This window comes from Condylura cristata, unplaced genomic scaffold, assembly GCF_000260355.1.
Source record: "Condylura cristata isolate star-nosed mole 26May11 unplaced genomic scaffold, ConCri1.0 scaffold00027, whole genome shotgun sequence".
In the NCBI taxonomy this organism is placed as follows: Eukaryota; Metazoa; Chordata; class Mammalia; order Eulipotyphla; family Talpidae; genus Condylura; species Condylura cristata.
Window position 1 is genome coordinate 28063171 of NW_004567128.1, and position 26494 is coordinate 28089664.

At 47.8% G+C, this 26494-nt stretch overlaps 2 protein-coding genes across 2 annotated transcripts; both read left to right on the forward strand.

Annotated features, from left to right (window-relative positions):
- The first annotated feature begins 678 nt into the window (after positions 1-678).
- On the forward strand, positions 679-8033 carry EBP (emopamil binding protein (sterol isomerase)). Its single transcript, XM_004690001.2, has 5 exons — positions 679-1196; positions 1901-2258; positions 4560-4596; positions 4726-4856; positions 5392-8033. The coding sequence occupies exons 2-5, from the start codon at positions 1958-1960 to the stop codon at positions 5613-5615; spliced, it is 693 nt and encodes a 230-aa protein (XP_004690058.1). The 5' UTR covers positions 679-1196; positions 1901-1957; the 3' UTR covers positions 5616-8033.
- Positions 8034-8989: 956 nt separating this feature from the next.
- On the forward strand, positions 8990-23536 carry TBC1D25 (TBC1 domain family, member 25). The gene is made up of 6 exons (XM_004690002.2): positions 8990-9197; positions 10742-10851; positions 11949-12103; positions 21266-21393; positions 21534-21722; positions 21955-23536. The coding sequence occupies exons 1-6, from the start codon at positions 9078-9080 to the stop codon at positions 23314-23316; spliced, it is 2064 nt and encodes a 687-aa protein (XP_004690059.1). The 5' UTR covers positions 8990-9077; the 3' UTR covers positions 23317-23536.
- Positions 23537-26494: the final 2958 nt, after the last annotated feature.

Sequence of the window (26494 nt, forward strand, 5' to 3'; positions counted from 1 at the left end):
TCTCTCTCTCTCTCTCTCTCTCTGACTCACACACACACACACACACACACACACACTTCCATGCCTGTTAATTCCCACCCCACCACAAGGCGGGAAGGGGGTGGTCCCTGCTGGAGTCTAGGGATGATGGGGGATGCTTGGGGCAGCAAAGAGGGGGAGATCAAGGGCCTCCCCGCCTTTCTTCTCCCTTTTTTATATACAGTTTGTTATTGTCAAATAAAAGTAGGAAATATCGAAAAGGCTCTTTCTTCACTGCTCAGTGGGGAACAAAAGTGATAAAGGTTTGGAAGTTGGAAACCATGAAGAGGGAGCAGGTTATGATTGGCTCACTGTTAATTTATGATGGCATTGTTTGGTTTGAGTGGGACCAGGACAAATCAGAGAGCTGGGGGTGAGAAGAGCCCAATACTACTGTCCAGATAATTGAGGTAGCCTTTCTAGTATAATTAATTGCCTTAACTGGGACAGGGAGGAATGAAATCAAGAAACAAAAAAATTGGTGGTCAATGTCCTTAGGATCGATATTGTGGATTCTAATTGGATGGGAGGTCCAGCCCGACTCTGATTGCTCGGTCTGGGTGCCCATTGGCTTAGAATTATAAAGTTCTGATTGGCTCTTTAGAGTTGGAGCTGGGAGACTGAGAGTTGCCGTGCCAGTTAGTCGGCAAAGCTGCAGTACCTGGGTTTTGATTGGCTCTTCTGACTTGAAGTCCGGACAAGTGAGGATGACCGCTGCTGTTAGGAAAGAAGGAGGAAGTGCAGTGTGTAGGGTGTGATATGCCTGTCATATTAACAATTTCCTCGGATTAGGATTGAAGGTGGATCTAGGAAATGAGCGGTTGCCCCGCCTAGAAACCAAGGATTGAAGTGAGAGGAAACAACACAGTCTGGTTTGATGGCAGATGAGGTGGGTGATGAAATACCTTAACATTTTCCGGTTCATTGATCAGACTCCTGACTTGGTCTCAGCCAACAGCGAAAATGGCACCACGCGTGTGGGCGGGGCCAGCGGCACACAGAGAGCTCCCATTGGTTGGGATAGACACTGACCATCTCCCCAGCGCCTCCATTGGCCTCCTCCCTAAGGCGTGGCCCTGTGAGGTGGAGAGTCTGAACTAGGGATGTTACTGACGGTGTGAGCCGGCTTAGAAAGTCCCAGACCAGGGTGAAAGAGGCCGCTGTGAACACGCAGGCTGGTGAGTACTCTCCGCTTAGCTTGCCACTCCCTTTCCCGGTCTCTCATTGCTCTCTGTCTCTGTGTGTTTCTCTCTCCCCCCTACCACCCTTACACTCCTGCGATAACACCCCCCCACCCATCCACTGCACGATCAAGGGGGCGGGGAGATAAACAGAAGATCCTTTTTCTCATTGGGCAGTTGGATCAAAGAGTTCTATTTCTGATTGGTAGTCTCTGTATTTGACCTTCCTTTTCCTCTTTGGCGCCTCGCGCAATACCGCTACCCTGCACTTTACTCTTCTCTTGGAGGTTAGAGGCGTTTTGTGCTATTGCGCGAAGGATTTGCCTTTCCAGTCACTGAACTGTGGGTCATAGTTCTCAATAGTTTTCTCTTTTCCGTCCTGTAGTCTCCAGGACTGCGGGGAGGAAATAGCTTTCAGATAAACGGTGCACTGACTCCTGCCGGATCCCTGGGTCACCCCCTGCCGACCGTGAACCGGAGAGCAGGGACTAGCTCCGGATCCACCTCCCCTCACCAAACTGTGACCCCCCAAGGACTGGGATCTGGTCTGATTCCTTTGCTGGGGACAAGCTTTCAGGCTACCCGTGCCCTTTATAGTCTATTAACTGATAAGTTCAGTCCACTTAACATTTCTTGTGATTAAAAAAGCTATTTGGATTTGATTTTTTAAAAATCTCATTCTGTGCTTTCTCTTTGTTTAGGTTTTTCTGTTCCTTTTTTTCTCTACTATCCACGCACAGTCACCGGCCCACAAAGACATGGCCACCAGCTCCAGCCCCTTGCACCCATACTGGCCTCGGCAACTGAAACTGGACAACTTCGTGCCTAATGACCGCCCCACCTGGCATCTCCTGGCTGGCCTCTTCTCCACCGCTGGGGTCTTACTTGTGACCACATGGCTATTGTCGGGTCGAGCTGCAGTCGTCCCACTGGGGACTTGGCGGCGACTGTCTGTGTGCTGGTTTGCAGTTTGTGGGTTCATCCACATGGTGATTGAGGGCTGGTTCATCGTCTACCATGAGGACCTTCTTGGAGATCAAGCCTTCTTGTCCCAACTCTGTAAGTTCTAAGTTCTTTGGTATGTGTAGGAGGGAGCTTCCTGGGCAGGGATTGGCTTAGCTATTTAGCCACCCACCCCGCTTCCATTCATTTTTTTTTAAAGATTTATTTATTTGTGCATACAGAACTGGGGTACAGGCCAGAAGTGCAGGGGAGGTGAGAGGATTCACCAGAGACAGAGTGGGGAGCAGAACAGGCAGATCAACGAGTACACTGCTGAGGAGAGCAGTGGGCGGATCAGGAGAGGTCTGCCTCCCCCTGTGGGTCACCTTCCTGGCTGGGATGGAACTGGTGCTAAAATGGCTTTAACTTCTCAGTGCTGTACTTTAACCCACTGTGCCACCAGGGAGGGCCCCATTCATTTGTTTAAATTCATTTAATTTATATGCATTTGAAGCACATAAATTCACAGGGTCAAAAAATAAGTCATTTAAAGAAGTATGCAATGAAAATCTACCAAGTTTCCCTGATTATTAACCACTGTTAATAATTGCTTATGTTTTCCCTCCAGGGATTTTATTTATACATAAACTACACACATAAGCCTCAGTTTGCTCAATTGTAAAAAACGGATAGTAGTAGTACATGTATGTTACTTAGAACAGATTTGACAGATAGTAGATACCATACAGTTGTTTATTGTCATCATTATTTTTATTTTTATTTTTTTACATAATAGGAAAAGGCTATATACACTGTTGAATTTTGCTTTTTTAATGAAGTCACAGAGCTTTCGAAGCATGATACTACAGAATTATTTCACTTGTACAGTACTGATGGACAAATCCCTCCAATCTTTTGCTGTTACAAACAATAATCCTTCTGACCTAGTGGATGAGATGCGAGGAACATTCTTATGCAAGTCTGTATGTGCACATCCACTTTCATTTCCCTTGAGTAAACATGGAAAAGTGGAATGGCTGGTTTGTATGGTATGTGTATGTTTCACTTGAAAAACTGCCAACCTGTTTTCAGAAATGACTACACCATCTTCTGTTCCCACCAGCAGTGTAAGGAGTTCTAGTTTGTCCTTGCGTACACTTGGTGTGGTCAGGGAGTTCTAAGTTTTTTATCCTGCTAGTGGATGTGAGTGATGTGTGATTACAGTTTTACTTTTCTTTAACAACTAATGAAAGTTTGAGCACCTTTTGTGTGCTTCTTTGGGAATCCCTTTGTATGAAGAACTTATTCCAACCTCCCACCTATTTTTACATTGAGTGATATCCCCTACTGATTCTCTGTCCCCTCTTCTATTTACTTATCTGATCACCTGCATGCTCGTGCTTGTGCTCTTACTTACTCAGTCACTCACTCACTGTTTCACTCACACAGTCATCTGCATCTGTCTCCTTTGATTACACAAACATTTTGGAGTAGCAGACAATCACAGCAACACTTTATTGTTCTGTGTCAGATACATTATCTTGTATATAATACAAGATCTTGTATATGACATATATGAGCATCTGGAATTTAAACATGGATGCCCCATTTCACCGATGAGGAAATTGAGGCATGGGGAGGTTAGAAAATCTGCCTTCTTTTTTTTTTAAGATTTATTTATTTATGCATACAGAACTGTCTGCATGCATAAATAAGATTTTCTTTTTTTTTAAGATTTATTTATTTATGCATACAGAACTGGGGTACAGGCCAGAAGTACAGGGTGGTGAGTGGATTCACCAGAGACAGAGTAGGGAGCAGAATAGGCTGACTGATGAAGTGCACTGCTGAGGGGAGCAGTGGGCGGGTCAGGAGAGGTCTGCTGTGCCATGTGGCTCACCTCTGGGGCAGGGATCAAACTCATGCTGAAATGGCTTTAGCTTCTCAGTGCTGTGCTTTAACCTGCTGCGTCACCAGGGAGGACCCTGCCTTTTTTTTTTTTTTTTTAAAGCTAGACCTGAATTGTAATACCTTGTGTATCTGTCAGTATAGTTTTATTTTATTTCATTAAGATTTATTTTATTTATTTATGCAACCAAATTGGGGTGTAGGCCAGAGATATGGGGACGAGTGAGAGAATTCACCAGAGACAGAGTGGGGAGCAAAACAGGCAGGTTGATCGAAATACACTGCTGAGGGAAGCAGCGGGCGGGTCAGGAGAAGTCTGCTGTGCTATGTGGGTCAGCTCCCTGGCTGGGGTTCAAACTCGTGCTGCAGTGGCTGCCAGTAGCTTCATAGTGCTGAGATTCAACCCCTAATGCCACCAGGGAGGCCCTGAAAATCTGCCTTCTTACATGGGTTCTGGGCTGTCATCACTCTGAGTTCCTTTCTTAATGTGATGTCTCTTGTCTGCTTCAGGGAAAGAGTACGCCAAGGGAGACAGCCGATACCTCCTGTAAGTGTTTGCCTCTGTCAAGGGGGACCTCTTTTGGCTTAAGGTGGTGATGACTCAGGGAGCTACCATGGGGTACCCTGTGAGCAGAGCACTGTGATGCTAGTGTCCCCCCCCCATCTTTTCCCTCAGGAATGACAACTTTATGATATGCATGGAGTCCATCACAGCTTACTTGTGGGGACCGCTGAGCCTAATGTTGGTGCTCACCATTCTCCGGCAGAAACCCATCCGCTTTGTTCTACAGCTCGTGGTCTCTGTGGGTAAGGAAAAGGGCCCACGCTGGGCACTGGAAGGGCTTAAGGAGATGCGAGACATAGAGGCATCACTGATGGGCTCTCTCAGTGATGTTCATCCAGGCTGACTCAGACTGAACAGCTGAGGTTTTGGAACAGCCACATCCTTCTCTGAACATGTATTTTCAAGCAGGCAGGGTTTCTCCTCTTCCATCTAAGTCTCCTGTGGGGTCTATGTGAGGTGACCCGTGATGGTGGAAAGCTACTGGATCCTCTGGCATCCAGAATCTGAGTGCCCTTCATATGAAACTGTATCCTCATGGGCTCTTAAATTGTTTGTTTTCTTTAGTTATAAAAATACAAGTTCTCTCTTAGTCCCAGAATCCTGACCTATCTTGAATTCTAGGATTTTGAGCTTCCTTAAATCTGCAGATGTGAATGCTCCTGAGTTCAGAAAATCTCAGCTCTCTGAATTTGGGGATCCTGAGCCCTGAGACTATGAATGACTTGGAAAAGCTCTGTCTCTTCACAGGATTCCCTCCTTCCCTTCTTCCTCCCACAGGTCAGATCTACGGGGATGTGCTCTATTTCCTGACAGAGTATCGTGACGGATTCCAGCATGGGGAGCTGGGCCATCCACTGTACTTCTGGTTTTACTTTGTCTTCTTGAACTCCCTGTGGCTGGTGGTACCTGGAATCCTTGTGCTTGATTCAGTAAAGCAGCTCACTCGTGCCCAGAGCATGCTGGACGCCAGGCCCACAAAAGCCAAGAGCAAGCGGAACTAGTGAGCGATGGACTAGACTTGCACACTAGCTGATGTGGAACTCTCTGAATTCCAGAAGATTCTAGTCCTGCTCCCGCAGGTTGGAGGGACAAAGCAAATTGATCTTTCAAACTCAGGCTGACGAATGGGTATGAAAAGGGCCAAAGACAGAAGGGAAGAAAGGAGCTCCTTAGAGCTGCTGCCAGGAGCCATTGGGACAAAGGTTCCAGAGAACCTAGAAGGTCTGTGATGGTGGCAATATTTTTTTTAATCAGGAAATAAAAGACCTTAACTATAACACTGAGAGATCTTTAATTACTAACTATAGAAATACTCCATGACTGACTCCCCAGGTCCCTCCATCATTCACTCATTCCACAGACTACCATTCCCAAAGTCATAACCTTCCCCCATCATCAGATAACCCTCCAATCCATGGCCTCAAAAAGGCCTATCACTGACCCCACAGTTTCCCATCACTCACCTCACAGACACCTCATCACTGACTCCACAGTCTCCTGTTGATCTTTCAAACTCAGTCTCACAGTTCTGGAGACTGGAAGTCCAAGATCGAGGTGTTCTCAGGGTAGGTTTCTCCTGGGCCTTTCTCGGCTTGCAGATTGCCTTCCCCCCATGGGTCCCTATCTCTGGTATTACTTTCTTTTCGTACAAGGATAACAGTCCTATTGGATTAGGGTTCATTTAACCTTCATTACCTCCTTAAGGGCCCTATCTCCAAATCTAGTCACATTGCGGGGTTAGGTTTCAATATAAGTGGGGGGGCAATAAGGTTCATAACACTAGCCATCACTCACTCCACAGGCCTCATTGTTCACCTCAGAGACTACTTCATCCTACACATCACTCAGCCTCTTGTCTCCTGTTAAGACACCCCAAAGATACCCCATCACTAACTTTATAGACCTACCAGCACACACACCAAAGACCCCGTCACTTACCCCACAGACCCCACAAAATAAGCCACAAACTCTACCATCAATCATCCCACATAATCCATTGTTAACCCCTTAGATATCTATCATTCTCCCCACAAATAGTTTTTCATTCATGCTATATATTCCCCCCATCACTCACTTCATTAACTCTTTAACACCCCATAACTTACTTGCAGAATCCATCATCTCACAAACACACTCCACAGGTCCCAGTTACCCCAGTGATTGTCCATCACTCATCCCACAGACCCCATCGTTTACCCTACAGATCCCCATCACTTACCTCATAACCACCTATCATGCATCCACATATCACCAACTCTCATCATTCACCCCACAGATATCCAACACCGTATAGACCCACATCACTCACCTCATGGTCTCTATCCTTAACCTCATTGACCTGCAGTCATAAAGTAAATGGATACTTGAAGAAATGTGAGGTGACAAAGCATGAATAATAAGTGCAAATACCTGTGGACTGGCTTCAGATGACCTGTATAGAGCAGGGCTTCAGTTCAAATCCAGGTCCTACTCAAGCCTACAGTATATCTTTTGAGAAATGCCTCACTGTTAAGGCCAAAGCTGTGCTTTACTTTCTCACCTCACATCCATCAATTACCTCATTGCTTATGGCCTACTGTTCTCTTTGCTTTTTTTCAAGAACAGCTTCTCAAGCCCCACCGCCTTCTGTTATACAGTCTCCCCCCTGTGCTACTTACTACACCCTTGACATTAAGCTTTTTTCCTACCTGGCCTTCAGTGCTCTCTTCTGTAATAGGCTAATAATAATAGTACCTACCTCATGGGGCTTTTATACAGATTAAATGAACTAATATATTCAGTTATCTGGCATACACTTTGTATTTATTGAATGGAAGAGTAAATAAAGAGTTTGCCCCAGGATTGGCAAGGACTTCTTGTTTGATCTCCTTGCTTCCAGAAGCTTTCCATCCAAGGTTCTCTGCACAAACAAGACACAGGCATCTGATCACATGATTTCCCCATCTAAAACCTGTGCTCCAGTGCCCTTAGGATAAACTCCAATGCCCAAGCTAATGTTTTGTTCATCCCACTCTATGATAATTTTAGTAACAAGCAGGTTCTTGAAAACTTGTTTCCATCAGAAAACCCAGAAGTGCCCTAAGAAGTGTTTGACTCCAGCACCTAGGAAAGACAAAGAAACCAATAAACCTTTTCTGACTTTCCAAGAAAATTCTCCTTTGAACCTTTCAGAAAGTAGAGATGCCTAATACTAATAGCAAAGCAACACATTATTTTAAAAGATACCCAAAAAGAACTGCATCAGTCTAAAAATCTAACATCAATAGTAGCAGCTGAGCACTCCCTGGTGGCACAGCAGGCTGAAACAGCACTAAGACACTATCCACAGCCTCTTCAGCGTGATTTCAATCCCCCAACAGCCAGGGAGTTGACCCACATGGCACAGCAGACCTCTCCTGTCTCCCTGGCTGCTCCCCTCAGCAATGTACTTCCAGGATCTGCCTGTTCTCCCCACTCTGTCTCTGGTGAATCCTCTCATTGCCCCTGCACCTCTGGCCTGTACCCCATTTCTGTATGTACAAATAAATCTTAAAAAAAAAAAAGTAGCAGCCATCCAGCATGGCAACAGCTGAAATCCAGGTATCTTACAGGACTACAGGACTCCTTTGTCAAATTTGTAAAGGTAATCTTATTTTGTCCAAACTTAGGGATGTTGTGCAACCAAATGAGAATGTTGTTTTGCATTCTGCATTCAAAGCTCCTCAAAGGAGTCTAAGATACGTTCAATCATTCAGCTGATATTTACTGGACACATACTATTTAACAACAGGACTGTCCTAAAGTGTTGTGAATATTAAATGACATGAAGGCAAAATTTTAAATAAAGAGGCTTTCCAAAGAGCATAACAATGGCTGTTTGGGGTAAATTCTTTAACATACAGACAGAAATCGTAAAAGTCATTAATGTATAGCTCCATCAATGTTCATGCTAAATTATTTTTGAACAAATTCTGGGAAAAGCATTTTTTCCCCCGTTCAGCGGGTTCATTCAGAGCGAGGGTCTCTGACATTTGAAAGCAATGACATCATCTGTCAGCAGAGGCTCTTGGCGACTAGGGCGGGATGTGAGGTTCTCGACGTCATCGCGCTTCCTTTCCCTGCCCACTTGTCTCCCCAGAATAGGTTGTCACTTCCACACACACCTAGGTGAATCCGGAAGTAGACTGCCCAACAACCTCGGGCGAGGGGAGGCGGGACCTCAGTAGGCGCCAGCACATTGGCTGCAACCAGACCTAACACCGGCTTTGGGGAAGAGGCTACAGACAACAGCGCTATGCGCATGCGCAGACGAGACCGCCACCCCGAGCCTTGTGGGAGGGTTGAGGAGGTGGGGGGGGGGGTCCGCACGGCGCCTTCTGCGCCTGCGCCCGGGCGCGAGGTGGGGCCGCGGGCGCCCGTTCTCTGGGGTTCGCGCAGGGGTAGGGGGCAACTGTCAACCGTCACCCTGAGGCGGTGGCGGCGGGATGGCGACGGCCTCTGGGCCCTCGGACTTAACCGGCACCGGAGCGCCCCCACCTGGCGGGGGAGCCCAGGCGGCGGCAGCCGAAGAGGAGGAGAGAGAGGTGGTGCGGGTCCGAGTCAAGGTGAGGTTTACAGCCGAGGGTCGGCCACCCGGCCCAGGGGTTCCCCAAGAAGGGCCTGGCGACAGCTGTCCTAGGATGGAGGGCGGAGCCAGAGACGGGGTGTTACCTGGGGGCGAGGCTTGAGGGCTGAAAGATGGGAGGAGGGGAGGCTGGACCTGGGAATGCGGCGCAGGGCTTGAGGACACGGGGCCTTGGGGATGTAGCCAGTGGTGGGGGTCTGAAAATGGAGGGAAATGGGTCTGTAGACGGTAAGGGGGAGATTGAGAATAGAGGGAAGGAGCCATGGGGTTGAAGGAGGGACCCTAATAATTTGAGGAGTGGGATTTTGAGGAACGAGGGGTGCTGTTGCTCAATGAGAAAGGAGGTGCTGAAGTCAAGTGAACACGTGTGTTGTCAGTACACTTTTGTGCAGGTTCCCTCCCCCCTCCCCCATGACCTGAGACTCTCATCTAGAAGATGAGCAACTAAATAAATGAGATGCTTTGGACTTAGCAAAAAGGGTACTGAATTAGACAAGGTTTAGACAACGTTGTATAGGGACCTCCTCAGAGAGGTGCTGAAGGAGCGGAGACCCGGATAAGAAGTCAGTCATGTGCATATGGGGAGAAGAGTGTTCTAGGCAGAGAACAGCAAGGGCAAAGCCTGGGAGGTGGGAATGAGCTTGGCGTGTTTCCTTAACTTTCCATATCGCTGGAGTGGGGAAGAGTGGTAGGAGGTGAATCAGGGAGTTTGAGAGGGACAGATTGTGAGGGCCATTGGTGTGGACTCAGGAAGAAAACTTGCAGTAGCTCTGGTAAGCAAAGGTGACTGGTGAGGGTGGTGGTTCTGGGAAGGGTGAGGAAAGGGTAGATTCTGGAGAAAAGTAAACAGAGCACTTCAGTGTAATGGAACAGGCTGTATGCGGAGGGTTGGAAGTTTACAAAAAAAGATAGTGTTTGACTGTAAGTGAGCTGGGTGGAGAAAATGGGAAGGATATTCCAGCCGGGACCAGCACAAACAAAGGCCTAGAGCCAAGATGTGTTCAAAGTAACTTTTAACAATTTGGTGGTACCAGAGCATGAAGCTCCAAACCGCTGACTGGAGAGAGGCTCTCACAGTTCATATAGGACCCCTTGCTGGGGACCCTGAGATTGCCTTTGCAGAGGCTTAAGAAGGAGAATGTTGCAAACAGAGGTGCCATATGGAGGTCTGATTTAATGGGGCCAGGCTGGATAAGGTGACTGGCAACCAGAGTTGAAGAGATGCAGGATTAGGTGTCTGGACTGTTGCAGTAGTCTGCTTTCCACTGGACCACTGCTTCCTCCCTTCCCCCACAGTGTGTTCTTTGCAGAGCAACCTGCTCCCGTTAAACCCTAACTCAGACCACGTCTCCTCCCCGCACAGAGCCCTTGCACGGCTCAGCAAACACCAATGTCCTCACTGGGGCCCAGAACACCTACCTTGATCTGGCCCCCATGACTTCTCTGATCTTGCCTCCTACCATTCATGCTGTTGCACCTGATAACATGGCCCCTGGTAGCCTACCCAGTGTCTTCTTTCCCCAGAAATATGAGAGCTTCTTGTCACCTGAATTCCGCTCTTTCGCCGTCGACCCCCAGATCACCTCGCTCGATGTGTTACAGCACATTCTCATCCGAGCCTTTGACTTGAACGGGTGAGTGATGGGGTGCTGGGCCCCAGCTAGTGGGCTACCCACCTCCACCATGATGCTTTGGCTTTTGTATCATTGTTTGGTAGAATTTTTTATTATAAATAATCCTACAATGAACAACCACATGTGTCTACCTGGGACTGTTTGAGGAATGCAGTCAAAGGATAAATTTCTATTGGTGGGTTAAAGGGTGTGCACTGTTTAAATTGTAGTGAATGTTTCCAAAATGCTCTCCTGATGGGTTTTCACCAATTCAGTCTCACCAACAGTAAATAAAAGAACTGTTTCCCTCAAACCCTCACAAACACTGGTTACTAGAAAACTGGAAATTTTACCAACCTGACAGATGAAAAGTGGTATTTCTGGGGATAGGCGTAGTGGTTATTGTGGCTATTTTGGAGGAAAGTGATGCATCGTTAGGATGCTTCTAAGGTCACAGTAGTTATTACAAAGATTTAATTTTCAGTTACATAGGTATATCTGAAGAACAAATTGTTATTTGACCTTTTTGTGTAAACATTTTTGTTGGAAAAACTAGCAAATATACAAATTGCTTTATTTTTAATGCACTAAGAAAGTTCATTTTTAAAAAGTAAGAAGAGGCCTTCCCTGGTGGCGCAGGAGGTTAGAACATAGCACTGCAAGCGAGCCACAGCTGCTTCAGTGCCAGTTCAATCCCCGGCCCTGGAGCTGACCCACATGGCATGGCAGACCTCTCCTGAATCACTTGCTGCTCCCCTCAGCAGTGTACCTCATCAGTCTGCCTGTCCTGCTCCCCACTCTGTCTCTGGCGAATCCTCTCACTGGGCCTATACCCTAGTTCTGTATGCATAAATAAATCAATATTTTTTTTAAAAAGTGAGAAGAAAGGGAGCAGCTTTCTTCTTATTCCTACCCTTTAACAACCTCTCAGAGGGGGAGCAACATCTTACGGGTTTTTAATGTGCCCTTCAGATGCAAACAGGTGTATATCTGTTCTTCCACTGGAACAAAGCAGAACTGCTTGTCTTCAGCACCTTTTCTCGTCCCCTGATTTTGGAAATTGGCCCTGAGGCCTCCAGGGCAGGAATACTAAGAGCCGCCTTTCCTCCTCCGTCTAGAAAGAAGAACTTTGGTATCAGCTACCTGGGCCGGGATCGGCTGGGGCAGGAAGCTTACCTCTCCCTCCTGTCCGACTGGGACCTCAGCACGGCCTTTGCCAACGCCTCCAAACCTTACCTGCAGCTGCGTGTAGACATTCGTCCCACTGAAGACAGTGAGTACCCAGCACTGGGGCTGAGGCGGGAGGCAGGGACACTGCTTTGGGGCCCACTCTTTCCCCATAGGATAACTCCACCGTTCACCATACACAACCCCACAGTGGGCTAAGGAACCCACCCAGGTCTCCTAGGTCCTGATCCTGGCTCACCCTCTGGGTCTCAATTTCTTCACCTATAGATGGTATCTTAGGACTATTGTGAGAGAGATTCATATAAAATACCTGGAAGGTACATGGCTGCATAGTGAATGCCCCAAAAGTATAAGCTCCAATTACAATACTTATAATAGCATATAATCTCATAATATGTTATGATTATATGATTACAGATGCAGTATTTATTCATTTCTTTGTGTTCTTGCACATTAAGTTTCCAGGCCTCACAGTTAGGGCAAATGTCCTTGTTCTTTGGGAAAACACAGCTAAGTGTTAAAGGGTAGATGTCTGTAAATAATTCAGCAAGAAAATAATAGGCGTGTCTATATATAGCGAGAGCAAGATGAAGCAAAGGTGGCAAAATTGTAACTAGGGAAGTGGATGAAGGATGAATGGGTGTTCAGTGTATTCTTCTTTTTAACTTTAGTGTAGATTGGAAAATCATCTAAACGAAAAGTCATGGTGTAGAAGGGAGTAGAAGACATGGTTCCCAACCTAAGGGAACTCGTGCCCATTTGGAAGTGTTGAGGCATCTTGTTGCTGTCCTAAGAACAGATAGGTAGCTAACACTGGGACCACTGTACATGTAGATTGTTCATTCGCAGGCGTGTCAGAGCAATCCTACAAGGTAGAGATGACCCTATCCCCATGTTATAGCAGAGGTAACCGAGGCTCACAGGGGACAGGACTTGTCCGTATCACATGAGATACTAAGTCGAGGAACAGGCTTTGAAGCCAGGCAGTTGCTGAGCTGACTCAGAATCATTGCTCTTAATCATTTGACTCTACAAAATTTGGGGCTTGTTAAGATTGGCAACCCTGAGAAAATGAGACCGAGACAGGACGAGCAACAAAGAGGGGTGGATGGTAGGGAGAGAAGGGGTCAGGAAAGGAAAGAAGGGAATGAGAGAAAGAAGGAGAGAGAAACAAGATTCAGAGAGAAGGGTGGCGGAAATGATCAGAGACCCTGGATCCTCTGCTACTGGGTGGCCGTATGTGCTTAGGTCAGCCAGTTAACTAACTCCCAAACCTGTTTCCTCACTTGTAAATGGACATGGTGGAACTATTTCAGTTAAGAAATACTGCTCCCCTCAGCAGTGTATTTCAGTCAATCTGCTTGTTCCGCTCCCCACTTTGTCTCTGGTGAATCCTCTCACCCCTTGCACCTCTGGCCTGTACCCTAGTTCTTGTATGCATGAATAAATAAATCTTTAAAAAAATAAGAAAAAGAGGGCCCTCCCTGGTGGCAGTGGGTTAAAGCACAGCACTATGAAGTTATCACAGCCACTGCAGCACAAGTTCAATTCCCAGCCAGGGAGGTGACCCACATGGTACAGCAGACCTCTCCTATCTCCCCACTGCTCCCCTCAACAGTGTATTTCAGTACATCTGCCTGGTCTGCGCCCTACTACTCTGTCTCTGGTGAATCCTCTTACCCCCCCCCACCCCGTACCTCTGGCCTGTCCTCTAGTTTTATGTGCATAAATAAGTAAATCTGGCCCTCCCTGGTGGCGCAGCGGGTTAAAGCACAGCACTGAGAATCTAAAGCCACTTCCGCATGAGTTCGATCCCGCCTGCCCCGGAGGTGACCACATGGCACAGCAGACCTCTCCTAACCCGCCCGCTGCTCCCCTCAGCAGTGTACTTCGTCGATCTGCCTGTTCTGCTCCCCACTCTGTCTCTGGTGAAGCCTCTCACCGCCCTGAGCCTCTGGCCTGTACCCAATTCCTGTATGAATAAATAAATAAATCTTTAAAAAAATAAGAAAAAGAGGGCCCTCCCTGGTGGCAGTGGGTTAAAGCACAGCACTATGACCCTCTCCACAGCCACTGCAGCACCAGTTCAACCCCTAACCAGAGAGCTGACCCACATGACACAGCAGACCTCTCCTTCTCACTGCTGCTCCCCTCAGCAGTGTATTTCAGTGGATCTGCCTGTTCTGCTCCCTAATCTGTCTCTGGTGAATCCTCTCACCCCCCACACCTCTGACCTAAACCCCAGTTTCTTGTATGCATAAATAAATAAAAATAAATCTTTTTTAAAAAAGAAATAAATTAAATCTGCTCGGCTAATAGACATGTGAAGAAAACCCTAACTGCAGAAGAACTGTATAAGAACTGAGAGGAACACAAATAAAGCAGAGACAGACACCCATCTGTTTGGTAAAAAGACATTTTTAAAAGTTATCTTCTTAAAGGGAGAATAGCTTTCCAGTTATTTCTGAGTCCATTCTTTTCCCACTGGCATCTTATTTACCAAATTCCTGCATATACTCAGGTTTGTTTTGGAATTCTTCATCCTTTTACATGTATTGCTGCTAAATCCTAAGCCAGTTCCATCTTGTTTTAATTGCATAGCTTTGCAGTATGTTTAATATTTTCCTTTTCCAGATTTTTGCACTAATATTCTTTATACTGACTGTTATTTTCATTCAATAGGATTAGCTAGTCGTTCCATTAAACTTCTGATGGGAGTTTAATAGGCCTTGAAAGGAGTTATACTTGTTAAAGAAACTAGTTTTTATTGTTTATTTTTCTTTTAATGTTAAGTTTTATTTACAAAGCTTCTTTGTTCTAAGAAAATAAAAGCTGGTGTTACAATGTTGGCATAGCTGGTAGCCACAGAGAGTTGGCTTACCAGCACAGCTATCCAGCTAGACTATTATATAAAATTCTAGCACGGCTTACAATTTGATTGTGGTGAAGTCCAAGCTTGATGGCAGACTTCTTAGAGGGACTAAATGTCATAGGAACTATTCTTTGACTCTTTGGGTGTGTTGAGTGTCCTGGTGTTTGTATCACAGCTTCCATTTTTTTAATATTTACTTATGTATACAGAACTGGGGTACAGGCCACAGGTGTGGTATGTGAGAGGATTCACCAGAAACAGACTGGGGAGCAGAACAGTCAGACTGGCAAAGTACACTGCTGAGGGGAGCAGCAGGTGGGTCAGGAGAGGTCTGCCGCACCATGTGGGTCATCTCCCTGGCAGGGAATCAAACTCGTGCTGCAGTGGCTTTGGAAAGCTTCTTAATGTGGTACTTTAACCTGTTGCACCACCAGGGAGAACCTCACAGCTACCTTTTTAAAATAAACAGCTACCAAATCTATCTGAGCCTGAGCCTTCCCACCAACACCATTCTTTTTTTGAAGTTTGGGTCCTAAGCATCTTCTCCTTCATCATCTGTTTCTCTCTTCTCTTCACCTTTCCTGCTTTCTTCCTTCTCTCCTTCTCCTCCTCCTCATTGTCTTCATCTTCACCCTCTCCATCATGTCACAGTATAGAGAAACTCATTTTAAATTACCCAAAAATAAAACATTTCAAATAATGCTAAAATCTCCGGTAACTACCATAGCTAATGTTAACCCCCTTTTGCCCCGAGAAAGCCACTTTGATCAGTTTGATGTAAAAACTTGCATGTACTTTATTTATACACACACAGCCCTTTATCCACATATGGAGATACACAGTACATTCCTATGCCTTTATGCACACCAATGGTATGTGTTTGGCATAAATGGTATCATGCTATACACATTGATAAGTAAGTGTCTCATAGATGGAGCTATTATTATCAATATTATTTATGGCATTCTTGTCCCAGTCATTCACCTGCTGTGACCATTAGGATGGCCCAGCCAGTTTCATTAGGATGGGGAAGAAGCCAGTTTCTGTCACTTCTATGATAGAAAAATTACCAAGTCTACACTTTTGACCAATTTGTCCATTTCTGATACAAGTCCTCTTTGTCATATGTACTGCAAATATATTTTGCCAGTTTATCTTTTGTCTGATGGCTTTGCTTGTGATGTTTTTTTTTTTTTTGCCCATCAATTAAAATATGTATGCCATCTTAAAAAAATAAAATAAAATAAAAAATATGTATGCCATCTTACACTTACAGCTCTCTTTTCCTTTAAGATTTCTGAGTTTGTACTATTACCTTGGAACATCAGCTACATCTATAAGTTTATACAAATATTCTCAATTTTCTTCTAATAGGCTTATTTTCTTTTTTACATATAAATCTCTACCCTGTCAACACTGTGATAAGTAGACCTAGCTTTATTAAAAATGGCATAACTCGGCCCTCCCTGGTGGCGCAGCGGGTAAATGCACAGCACTGAGAAGCTAAAGCCACTTCCTCATGAGTTCAACTCCCGCCTGCCCCGGAGGTGACCACATGGCGTGGCAGACCTCTCCTGACCTGCCCGCTGCTCCCCTCAGCAGTGTACTTCGTCAATCTGCCTATTCTGCTCCCCACTCTGTCTCTGGTGAAGCCTCTCACCGCCCCTGAGCCTCTGGCCTGTACCCCAGTTCTGTATGAACAAATAAATAAATCTTTAAAAAAAAATGGCATAACTAGTTATTAACTGCTTTTTTAATAATGTCATAATTTAAGTCGTAATAAGTTTTATAAGTTTACTAAATTGTTTATTAAGTGGTCAATCATTTATTAAATAGCCACCTTTTCTGCGCTGATTTGAAATGCCACTTTTGTCATATGTTGAATTCCCACATACATTTGGATTTATTTCTGGGCTTTCTATTACATCATTCCATCATTTGGCTCTATTTGTCTATTGCTATGCTAACACCATACTTTTTTTTTATTTAAGATTTACTTATATATGCATATGAGAACTAGGGTACAGGCTAGAGTTCCAGGAGGTGAGATGATTCACCAGAGACAGAGTGGGGAGCAGAACAGGCAGGTTAACAAGTACACTGCTGAAGGGAGCATCAGGGACACAGGAGAGGTCTGCCGCGCCATGTGGGTCACTTTTCTGGCCAGGGATCAAACTCATGCTGTGGTAGCTGTAGATAGCTTCATAGTGCTGCACTTCAACTCGTTTCGCCACCAGCGAGGGCCCTACTAACACCATACTTTTATCTAAGGTGGCATTGTGGTAAATTTTAATAAGGCAAACATTGCCATCGTCCCAATATCTTTTTTCTTGACTCATCTTTTTTAACTATTAACTATTCTTAAATGTGAATTCTTTCATATAAACCTTGAATATTTTTTTTCAAGTCTAGGGAAAAGCCCTTTAGGTATCTGATTGGCATAGCACAGAATTTATCTGTTTAGGGTTTGGGAAAATTCTATGGTCAAAAAATGGGGCCTCCCTGATGGCACAAGGAGTTAAATTGCAGCACAATGAAGCTATCTGCAGCCACTGAAGCAGGAGTTTGATCCCTGATCAGGGAGCTGACCCACATGGTGCAGCAGACCTCTCCTGTCTCACCCACTGCTCCCCTCAGCAGTGTGTTTCAGTAGATCTGCCTGTTCTGCTCCCACTCTGTTTCTGGTGGGGAAACCTTATCCCCCCACATACCTCTGGCCTGTACCCAATTCCTTGTATGCATAAATAAATATTTTTTTAAAAAAATAAATGTTGTGGGCCCTCCCTGGTGGCGCAGCGGGTTAAAGCACAGCACTGAGAAGCTAAAGCCACTTCCGCATGAGTTCAATTCCCGCCTGCCCCGGAGGTGACCACATGGCACAGCAGACCTCTCCTGACCCGCCCACTGCTCCCCTCAGCAGTGTACTTCGTCAATCTGCCTGTTCTGCTCCCCACTCTGTCTCTGGTGAAGCCTCTCACCACCCCTGAGCCTCTGGCCTGTACCCCAGTTCTGCGTTGTATTGTGTCACATATATTAAGTATTGTGACAAGCAGGACTGGGAGAAGTACCTCCTAATGAAACCCTTGGATATTTCTTCCAGGAGATGTGGTGCGTTCACACTTAGCAGATTATATAGAGCCTATAGACAGTCTCGTGTCACTTCCGATTCACCACAAGATGAATCTGAAAAGCTGTTGTCCACTTCAGTACTGAGTTATTTCTTTTTAAAATTGATCCATAATGCCTTCCTTTTCCTGTAGCACTTCTGGCCTTGAGCAATGCTTTTTCTGCATTCGTTTTGCTGTTCTTGCTTTTTGTTAGGTTGTTTGCCGGTATACATTTTTGTTGTTTTATATTTTGAATTTTCAAAAGACATGTTTATTAGAAAAAGAAGAAGTGGAGGAGAGGCACCTGCATAGACACAGGTGGGCAGAGAGCTGCTTGTTGAAGGGCTGTTAAAGGAGATGCCTGTGGTAAGAGCTGCCTGGTTATTCGGTTTTCAACCTTTCTGGGTCCCCTAGTTTTAGGTGTGTCTCTCATGTACACAGTGGACAGTGAACTCTTTAGATTACTATTTTCCTTCAGTCTCTCCCACCCTCCCTTGTCCTTAAAATGAAAACTGTCACATTTCCAGTTCTTATTCTTCTTCTGGTCCTAGCCCTTAACCTCTGGGTTTTGTTTGAATTATTTTCCCTGTTTCAATTCCAGGCTGTCATCATCTTTTCTTTACAGTAAGCTGCTTGTTTCTGGAATCTTGAACACATAATATTGCAAACTCTCAGTGACAGTATCTTTGTCATTTGTTTAAAACGTGGGAACTGGGCCTCCCTGGTGGCACAAGGGGTCAAAGCAAAGCACTATGAGTCTGTTAGCAGCCACAGTAGCACAAGTTCTATCCCCAGCCAGGGAGTGACACATGGTATGGCAGACCTCTTCTGACCCGCCCACTGTTCCCCTCAGTCGATCTGCCTGTTCTGTTCCCCTCTCTGTCTCTGGTGAGTCCTCTCACCCCCACACTTCTGGCCTGTCCCCTGTTATAGTATACACGGATAACTAAATCTTTAAAAAGAAAAAAGGAAAAAAAACTTGGGATCTGTCACCATTTACCTTTCCTGTCGCCTTCCTTCACCTTGAGCCACTGTGGTCATTTGCTTTAAGCAATATCAGTTTTCTCCTCCAGCAAGGTGCGTGGAGCAGATATATGCTCCTGATGAAAAATGTCTCCCTGAGAGCCATGGTGTGCACTGTCTCGGGTGCCGCAGGCCCTTGCCTCCCAGGACCTTCTTCCCCGTGTTCCACAGGCGCCACGGACACATGGTCTTCTTGCTCTCGGAGTTGTAGAACAGAACTCCACTGCCATTTTGGCCATCTCCCTGCTGTAAGCAGCCTGCTCTTTGTGTCTGGAAGCTGGCAGGGGGTTTCTTCAGTCCTAGAAGCTGGGCATTTCACCAGCATGTGACTACGGAGGCCTGTTGGACAGGCTGTTTGTTAACGGGTCTTCTCTAAGACGACAAGGAGCTGTTTCACCATCCCAGGGACATTTTCCTTCATACCTATATAATCCTGCTGTCTTGCCCTGCCCCTTTCTCTCCCCCAAATCATCAGGCTTTAACCCTGTGCCTTGTTTGCTCTTTCACACCCTTAATTTGACTTTTGGTAGTGTGACCTTTCATTTTACCTGTTAAGTGTTTTAATGCCCTGATGACTGTTTTAGTCAGGCAGCTATTGGGGGAAAGTAGGGAGGGGCAAAGAGGAAGCTGGCGTTGGTTAAGAGATAGTTTCAGGTGGGAGGTGTGGTGGCTCGGATGTGGGACCAGGCAGAGGGGAGAGGTGAAGTGGAAGTCTGTTCTGCAAGCAGAAGCCCCTCGTCCTGGGGCTTGAGAGAGTGAGAGGCAGCGAGGACATCTCACAGGTTTCTGGCTTAAGACACTGGACAGACAGAGATGCTGCTCACTCCCGTGAGGAGCAGAGGAGACAGGGTCTGGAGCAGATCTCGGCTGCCCTTTTGGGTCCCTTAAACTGCAGTTCCCTGTGAGAGCGCCACAGAGACACAGTGGCACCCAGATGTGACCTTGCGTCCCTCTCAGCTCTGCAGGAGAAAGTGCACTGGACCCCATGGAAATGCGGGGGTGGTTTTTGCCTGGCAGTGGCAGCGGTTTAAAACAGCCCTGATTTGTTTCCTACAATAGAGTTGGGAAACCGACACTGCCATTGTTGGCTTAGTGACTCGGCACCAAGGTTGACAGCTCTTAAAAATGTCTTGAGCTTACCTTCAGGTGACCACTGTGTGTTGGCCACCACATCACATCTGAATAAATGCAAGGGGAGTAAAGAAGAGAGAGAAAGCACAGACTTCTGCTGATGTTCCAAGGCCCGAGTGGGTAAAAGCAAGCATGGCATTATTTCCTCTAACACACAATATTCCTCATCCACAGATATGTTCCCTAAATCTATCTGGGCTCTACAGTAAGGTAAAAGAGGTTCAGATCCCAGCCCTGTCATTCCTACCTGGACAATCTTGGCCACTTACTAATTGTTGTAAGCCTTGTAGGCATGACGCTGGGAAATGAGAAAGATAACAGCAATCTGTACTATCATGGGAGGAGGACTAGCATGAACATAAGACTGAACCCTTGGACTCTCGAGCTTCAGGTCTGGCCTTCAGATTTCAATTCTTGCACTCACTAGCTGTGGGGCCTTGGGCAACTGTTTACTCTGATTCTGCCTTGTTTCCTCAAAGAAAGAGCAGCCATAAGACCAGTGCCTACCTCACAGGAAGGTATGAACATGAAATCAGTTAAGATTTGCAAAGGGGCCTCCCTGGTGGTTCAGGAGTTAAAGTCTCAGCACTGTTGAGTTATCCGCAGCCACTGCAGCCTGAGTCAATCCCTGGCCAGAGAGGTGACCGACAAGCATGGCACAACAGATCTCTCCTGTCTCACCGACCCGTTGCTCCTCTCAGCAGTGTATATCAGCAGATCTGCCTGTCCTGCTCCCCACTGTCTCTTGTGAATCCTCTCACCACCCCACACCTTTGGCCCAGTTCTTGTATGCATAAATAAATAAAAATAAATCTTAAAAAAAATTGCAAAGGTGAAACTTTTGTCACCATGCCAGGCACATAGTAACTACTCAGTAAATCTTGCCTTGTATTGTAAAAATATTAGTTTGCCTAGCATTTTGTGAGACAGTGACCACAAAGGAATTGTTCAGCTTTTTTTTTTTTTTTTTGCATAATTTTGGATGACCTGGGAAGAGGCAATGGGAATGGTCCAATGCTCTGTGGGGGCCTGGCTTCAGTAAAAGGAGAGGAACCAGCCCTGAGGTCTGGGATTCTCAGCCCCAGTGTCACATTGTGTCGCTCTCTGTGCCCAGGCCCACTGCTGGAAGACTGGGACATAATCAGCCCCAAGGATGTCATTGGCTCCGACGTGCTGCTGGCTGAGAAACGGTCATCACTGACAACAGCTGCTCTGCCCTTCACACAGTCTCTCCTCTCTCAGGTGGTGTCAGGGACCCCTGGGGAGCAGCTGTGGTTGGAGGGCAGGGCCTACCTGACACCCCGGGTTCTGGGCATGCTAGCTGGCACCTGCCTCGAGCCTATCCAACGGAGAGGTCGCCTCTTTCCCTCCTTCTGTCACAGGTGGGCCGCACATTGTCTAAGGTCCAACAGGTGCTGAGCTGGTCCTATGGGGAAGATGTCAAGCCCTTCAAGCCCCCTCTGAGCGATGCTGAGTTTCACACCTACCTAGACCACGAGGGCCAGCTCTCCCGCCCAGATGAGTTGCGCCTGCGTATCTATCACGGGGGAGTTGAGCCCTCCCTGAGAAAGGTGAGCCTCCTTGGTATCACGACTAGCTCAGGAGACACGCAGCAGACCACGATGTTGTGGGACCACATAGAGACATACCAGAGCAGCCAGCTCTCCTTTGGGGGGGCAAGGAGTCATAAATGGGAAGGCTTAAAGGAGGACCAAGACCCAAGGCAGGCGAGTGGGGGCGACACATGCACCGAGTATGGTGGCTCGTGTAGACCCTCGGCCTGGTCCCTTTTTCCCTGGGCAGGTGGTGTGGCGGTACCTGCTGAATGTGTACCCAGACGGCCTGACAGGTCGCGAGCGGATGGACTACATGAAACGCAAGAGCCGCGAGTACGAACAGCTGAAGAGCGAGTGGGCACAGCGAGCGAGCCCCGAGGACCTGGAGTTCATCCGCAGCACAGTCCTCAAGGACGTGCTGCGGACCGACCGGGCCCACCCCTACTATGCTGGGCCTGAGGACGGCCCGCACCTGCGGGCACTACATGACCTGCTCACCACCTATGCTGTTACCCACCCCCAGGTGTCCTACTGCCAGGGCATGAGCGACCTGGCCTCACCCATCCTCGCCGTCATGGACCACGAAGGCCATGCCTTTGTCTGCTTCTGTGGCATCATGAAGCGCCTGGCCGCAAACTTCCATCCCGACGGCCGCGCCATGGCCACCAAATTCACCCACCTCAAACTGCTGCTGCGACACGCCGACCCTGACTTCTACCAGTACCTGCAAGAAGCTGGTGCTGATGACCTCTTCTTCTGTTACCGCTGGCTGCTGCTTGAGCTCAAGCGTGAGTTTGCCTTTGACGATGCCCTCCGCATGCTCGAGGTCACCTGGAGTTCGCTGCCCCCTGACCCTCCTGAACATGAGGTAGAGCTTGTGGGGCCACCCAGCCAAGTGGCAGACACCGGCTTTGGTGGCCACAGGGGGCGGCCAGTGCGACAGAGGCACATGCTGCGGCCAGCCGGTGGAGGCGCCAATGCCTTCGAAGAAGCTGTTGACCACTTGGCCACAAGCAGCCAGGGGCCTGGCGGCGGGGGGCGTCTCCTGCGACAAGCCAGCTTGGATGACCTCCAGCAACTCAGGGATAACGCAGGCCCCAGGAGGGACCCTCTGGTCCAGCTGCCCCACCCAGCTGCCCTCATTAGCTCCAAGTCCCTCTCTGAGCCCCTGTTGAACTCCCCAGACCCACTGCTCTCCTCCTCTTCCCGCCCTGATTCCCCATCCTCCTCATCTCCGCCATCCACCCAGGAGGCCTCTCCCACTGGCGATGTGGCTGCCCGGTCCCCTTTGATGCCAGAGGTAGACTCCCCGCAAGACCCTGGGAAGGCCCTGCCACCTCCACCCCCCCTGGGCCTGCCCCCGCCCCAGGAGTTTGGCCGGGGAAACCCATTCATGCTCTTCCTCTGCCTGGCCATCCTGCTGGAGCACCGTGACCATATCATGCGCAACAGGCTGGATTACAACGAGCTGGCCATGCACTTCGACCGCCTGGTGCGAAAACACCACCTGGGGCGCGTCCTCCGCCGTGCCAAGGCGCTCTTTGCTGATTACCTGCAGTCAGAGGTGTGGGATTCCGAGGAGGGGGCCGAGGCCACAGCTCCGTCTTGATCAGGCCCCCTCCGGCCCAGAAGCCCCACCAGCTCTTTACTGTGAGGGCCCACACGTGAGATCCCGCCTCCCTGCCTGCCAAGCCCAGACCTGCCAGGCGCGGGGCCCTCTCCCCAGGTCTGAGAGCGGGGGCTCTGCTTCAGCACTGCCCCACGGAGGCCACAGCCTCTTTTCTGTTTTTGTTATTTTGTTTTTAACAACTGTACTTTGCACACATGAAGGTCACCGTGGTCTGTGTATTTCTCTGCCGCCTCCCTGGGTTTGGTTCTAGATGGACTCTGCAGGGCCTGGGACGCTGCCTGAGGGAGCTGAAGTACTCCCTTGGGGGTAGTTCCTGCTTCCCCTTTGGTGGGAGAGCAGATACTAAGTTTGGTTTCGAGAAGGTGAGCCCAGGCCCAAAGTGGTGGGAAGAAGACCTGAGGCTGTTTTCTGTGCCTGTTGGGCTGTAAGTGTCTTGAATTATGGCTGTGAGCACTTGTTCTCAGCACAGGCCTCTGACTGAGGAATAAGCGAGAGTGGTCCTGAACCAGTAAGGGCAAGAGTCATTGCAAAGACCAGAAAGCACGGGCTACTTAGAAACACGGAGCCAGTCACCTCCTGTCGCTGATTCTAGGAGCCAGACCCTTTCCTATAAGTCTTGGAGCCTAATGCTGGCAGTGCTGGGCAGGGGTCAAAGGCTCTTGTCTTGTCACTTGCTTTGGGGCCAGCGTGAGGGTCCGTGGGGCCTTGCCTTGTCTGGGGCTCTGAGCCCTCAGTTGGGCTTTCAGCTCATGGGACAAACAAATCAAGCACTGATTAAACCACAGGCCATCAAACCTAAAAGTTAATGATCAAAAAAGGTCCTTTCTCCCATTTACCTTCTCAGAAGGCAGATTCTCTCATGGGCCAGAGACTGTCCTCCACCAAGCTGGCAGAGGATGGGAGAAGCAACTAACTGGGGCCCCCTGGCCTTTCCATGCCAGGTTCTGGCCAGGAGTTGCTGCACTAGGCAGTCTGGCAGAGATGAGGCAGCTAGGGCAGCTATCCTCCTGTTCTTTCTCCCAAGAACACTATATAAAACTGGAGATCACCCTTAAAAGGCTCTCATCACCCCCCAGCAATGAAGGGGAACTAACCAGTCCTCAGCTCGGGACTCTCCCTGTGCCCATCCATGTGGAGGGCTCCACAACTGTGGGCCCAAAAAATACATTGTGTGGCAAAGGGACTCAATGTCTTCCCTGGAGGGCCATGCAAGATTTGGGGGTATGTGGCCTTCTGAGGAGCTGAGCTATCTCTTGTCAGTAACCAGCTGCCCCTGAAAGGGTACATTCCATGATTAACCAGCTCGCCACTTGCAGGGCCAGACAAGTCAGTTCTGTGTGTAGCAGCTGGGACCTCTGAGGGCCAGAGGTCTTACCCGAATAGGAGGCCCAACTAGCCTGAAGAGCTGGAAGCTTCTATGTCCAGAGGATTCTGGGGGCCCCTGGTTTCTGCCAAGATGACAAACTGCACAAGCTATTGATTCCCCTGCCCAGAGCAAACCTGAGAGACTCATGTTGCCCAGAGGGAAACATGAATTCCAGAAATTTCACACAGCTATGAGACCTGTGGGGAAGTGGAAGGCTGTGTTTAACTGGTATGTTTTGAGTGCCAGACTGGAGACTGCAAGCGTGAGGTGGTCAGTGGTTTAGGTTCTGCCTCTCCCGTGTGTTGCCTCGGGGAGGGCTTTGTCTGCCCCTCCCTGCAGAAACCTAAAGCACGAGTACAAGTGTCAGGGGCTAGTATAAGGGGAGGAAATGAGCAGCCAGTGGCGATCAGTCCTCCACCTCTTCCCCTCCAGACACCAGGGCCGGTGGTGACACCTAGGGGATGGCCTCCTCTTGGGGGTTAAAGATAAAACCACCAGAGGAATTGTCAGGTATTGTAATAGCAAAAGGGGATGATAATTGGTTTTTTGGTGCCTGGACCGGCTAACCCCAGGCTCATCTCCTCACACATCCCTTTAGCCCTTGAATTCCAGGCGACAGAGCCCAGTCAACTCTGGCCTTTGGCCCTCCCTCAATATGTCTTACCAGCCAGGACAGCAGCTTACGTCAGGGGACTAATTCACTGCCACAATAACTAGATGCCAGGGTAGTCTAACTATCTCCAGATAAAAATTAACTGGATATATTAGTAATCTAATACCATGTAACAAATGACACCAAGTCAGCAGCTTAAAACAACCTACCTATTATCCATTTGGGGATCAAGAATCAGGGAGCAGCTTAACCAGATGGTTTTGGCTCAGTCTCCCCCAAGGGTCCAGTCAAGTTATGGACAGGGACTGCAGCTGGCTGAAGGCATAACTTGGCTAAAGGACCCAGCATGGGGCATCAGAGAGCTGTTAGCACGAGGCTTGGGTTTCTCCCCACTGGAGCCTCTGGAGACCCCCACAACACGGTCCCAGCAGCAGGCAAGAGACCGTCACCAAGTCAGAACCACAGTGTCTTACAGCTTAACCTCAGAGAGGAAAAGCCACTGCTTCTGTTGGGTTTTCTTGGTCACACAAACCAACCCTAGCACCACTAAGGAGGGAATGACACTGTGTGTAAACAGGAGGCAGGGGTCATTGGAGCCACATTGGCAGCTGACTGCCCCACTCAGTAATATATAATATTTGAAGCAGAGTCACTGACATAGACAGATGAAAACTTTAAATAAGTACAATAAATACAAGATAATGTTAGAATGTAAAACCAGAACAAGAGATAAAAAGGACCCAAAGAAAACAAGTATGATTATGATGGTAGAAAAAAAAAAAGAACAGAAAAATGCTGTACATAGAGAATATGAAATGAGGTATCAATGTTGTAATGTTAATTACAAAAGTAGAACACAGAGATCATCACTGGATAAAAGAAAAGATCCAGTGGAATATACACATACAAAAACTTAGAAATGGGGGGATGCTCCCTGGTGGTGTAGGGGTTAAATCTCAGCACTATAACCACTGCAGCACCTGAGTGCCATCCCAGACCAGGGAGCAGACCCACATGGTACAATGGTCCTCTCCTGTCTCCCCTCAGCAGTATATTTCAGTAGATCTGTCTGTTCTGCTCCCTACTCTGTCTCTGGTGAATTCTCTAACTTACCCCCTCAACACACACACACCTCTAGCCCATACCACCTTCTACTAAACAAATAAATGTTAAAAATT